The sequence below is a fragment of the Nerophis ophidion genome, linkage group LG09 (assembly GCF_033978795.1).
Source record: "Nerophis ophidion isolate RoL-2023_Sa linkage group LG09, RoL_Noph_v1.0, whole genome shotgun sequence".
Taxonomy (NCBI): domain Eukaryota; kingdom Metazoa; phylum Chordata; class Actinopteri; order Syngnathiformes; family Syngnathidae; genus Nerophis; species Nerophis ophidion.
Window position 1 is genome coordinate 48932955 of NC_084619.1, and position 2541 is coordinate 48935495.

General features: G+C 40.8%; 1 protein-coding gene across 3 annotated transcripts in view; it reads left to right on the top strand.

Moving 5' to 3' along the window:
* The window catches only part of nvl (nuclear VCP like), a 54082-nt gene extending 52624 nt beyond the window's left edge, over positions 1 to 1458 (top strand). For all 3 annotated transcript variants that reach the window (XM_061911116.1, XM_061911115.1, XM_061911117.1), the window contains exon 24: positions 1316 to 1458. In XM_061911116.1, the coding sequence (XP_061767100.1) occupies positions 1316 to 1360 (45 nt within the window). In that variant the 3' untranslated portion in view covers positions 1361 to 1458. The remainder of the gene's footprint in view (positions 1 to 1315) is intronic.
* Positions 1459 to 2541: the final 1083 nt, after the last annotated feature.

Here is a 2541-nt window from a genome sequence, read left to right on the forward strand (position 1 = left end):
CCCCAAATTTATTGGCGCATGCTTACTTTTTCGGCCGGGTCAAATTCGTGACGTCACGAGTGACACTTCCCCTGTCGTCTTTTTCAAAATGGCGGAGGAGTTTTTTTTGTTGCTTTTACCATGTGTAAACCAGGGGTCTTGTTCCCCAGCCATACAGATTACACTGATGGTTGTGATATAAACAACTTTAACACTCTTACTAATATGCGCCACACTCTGTGAACCCACACCAAACAAGAATAACAAACACATTTCTGGAGAACATCGGTTCTGTAACACATTTTAAACGCAACATACGAATTACCCAGAATGCCATGTATCCATGACTCTTACTATATTATACACCCGCTAGCACCCCCACTCTCTGTGCGTCGGTTGATGTGGGCGGGGTTGGGCGCGCGTGTATAATATAGCCAAGAGTCATGGATGCATGGCATTCTGGGTAATTCTTATGTTGCGTTTATAACGCTTTACAGAGCCGACGTTCTCCAGAAATGTGTTCGTTATTATTGTTTGGTGTGGGTTCACAGCGTGTGGCACATATTAGTAAGAGTGTTAAAGTTGTTTATATCACAACCTTCAGTGTAAACGGTATGGCTGTTGACCAAGTATGCATTGCAATCTCGTATGAGAAGCAGCGAAATGCATGCGTCCGGCCGGCAAGCAGATAGCATGGTGTAAAGGTGGGCGCGATGACATGTTGTAGAGTAGTGGTACCCAACCACCGGGCCGCTGCCGCAGAATAATTTTTTTTTAACTTTTTTTTTTTTTATCACACTCAATTTTTTAGTGCATGCCATTGGTAAGCGCAGGGGTGAGAAGAGGTTTTAAAACTATTAGCGCAGGAGTGAGAAGAGGTTTTAAATTAATTAGCGCCCTGGCGGCTATTCAAGGAAACACGGTAGTCATAATTGTTATGCTAATTTTAATATAAAGTACTGGAGTGGAAAAAACAGTCCAGCTATGACTTCGGCTGAGGGCGTAGTTTCACATGTTAATTCACCAAACATTTTCCAGTAAGTAGATGTTTAGACAAGATGCTTTTTATAAGTGCAGTACTGTGTGCCTCTAATTGTTTCTTTTTGTGTAAAACTGGATTTAAAATATGCATAATAACTTGTAGAGGTGTATTATAGTGTTTAAAGTATCACAAATTGACTTTTCTTGGGCTTTTTGGGGGGCCACGTTTGCCACCATTTGCGGGATTGACAACACGGGTTCCACTGCTTCACTGTGCTGAAAAGCAAACAACAGAAAATACTAAACTTCACAATCTTCAATGGTGTAGTCAATGTGTCGTATTTGTACCTTGCAGGACCAGAGGATGTATGAGCAGCTGAAAGAGTCCCTGAGCAGATAAGTGCCAACTTGAAATAAAAAGGATTACCTGTAGCCGTTTATGAATTGCTGTATGTTCACATTTTATTTGCTTGGATAATAAATGGAAGAATTTGTTAATTCTGACTTCATCACTGAAAATGACTTCATTTTACAAATCTATCGTTGCATTGAACTATGTGTTCTTAACCTTTTTGACCGAGGGGCCCAACTTTTCCACTGCAGAGGAACCCATAGTCCACTCGAATATTTACACTGAATTAGTAATCTTACTCTTGATTTGAATTGTATTCAATAATTATATTTAACCTACTTACAGTTTAACAGGTTAAACCCTGTCAAATGTTTTGAAAGGATGTGTTATTCGCAAAGATTATTATCAGGGATTAGGTCAGGCTGATTAAAAAAATGTCAAATCAAACAATCTAATATTCTGCAAGAAAAGGTAACTCATAAAAACTGATGAAAATAAATGTACATACTATTTCGTGTTAAGGTGCTAAAATAAATACATCCATCTATTTTCTACTGCTTGTCCCTTAATGATGCTGAAGCTTAGCCAAGCTGCAATAGGGCGGAAGACGGCGCACACCCTGGACAAGTCGCCACCTCATCACAGGACCAACATGCACATTTACACACTAGGGCCGATTTAATGTTACCAATCAACCTATATCCGGGTGCATGTCTTTGGAGGTGGGAGGAAGCTGGAGTACCCGGAGGGAACCCACACAGTCACGGGGAGAATACACAAATTCCAGGACCTTCATAGTGTGAGGCACACGCAATAACTCCTGTACCACAGTGCTGCCTAAAAGAAATACATCCATCCATTTTTTCTACCGCTTATTCCCTTCGGAGTCACGGGGGGCGCTGGAGCCACCTCAGCTACAATTGGGTGGAAGGCGGCGTACACCCTGGACAAGTCGCCATCTCATCACAGGACCTAAAAGAAATACATTATAACTAAATGAATAATAAGTAACATGGGTGTGCATCTCTACCTTTAATGAATTTTGATATATGGGTTACGATACGTTTCACGAACAATACTTTGAAAGAAAATCACTTTCTTTTTTAAAGTCTATTCCTGCGCACACAAATGACTTAGCTCGACCAAAGATGATGTAAAAGTTGCAAACCGGTCGCATTGACGTTGGAACTGCTGTCCCATTTAAAAAGATCAGATTCCAAACTATGTGG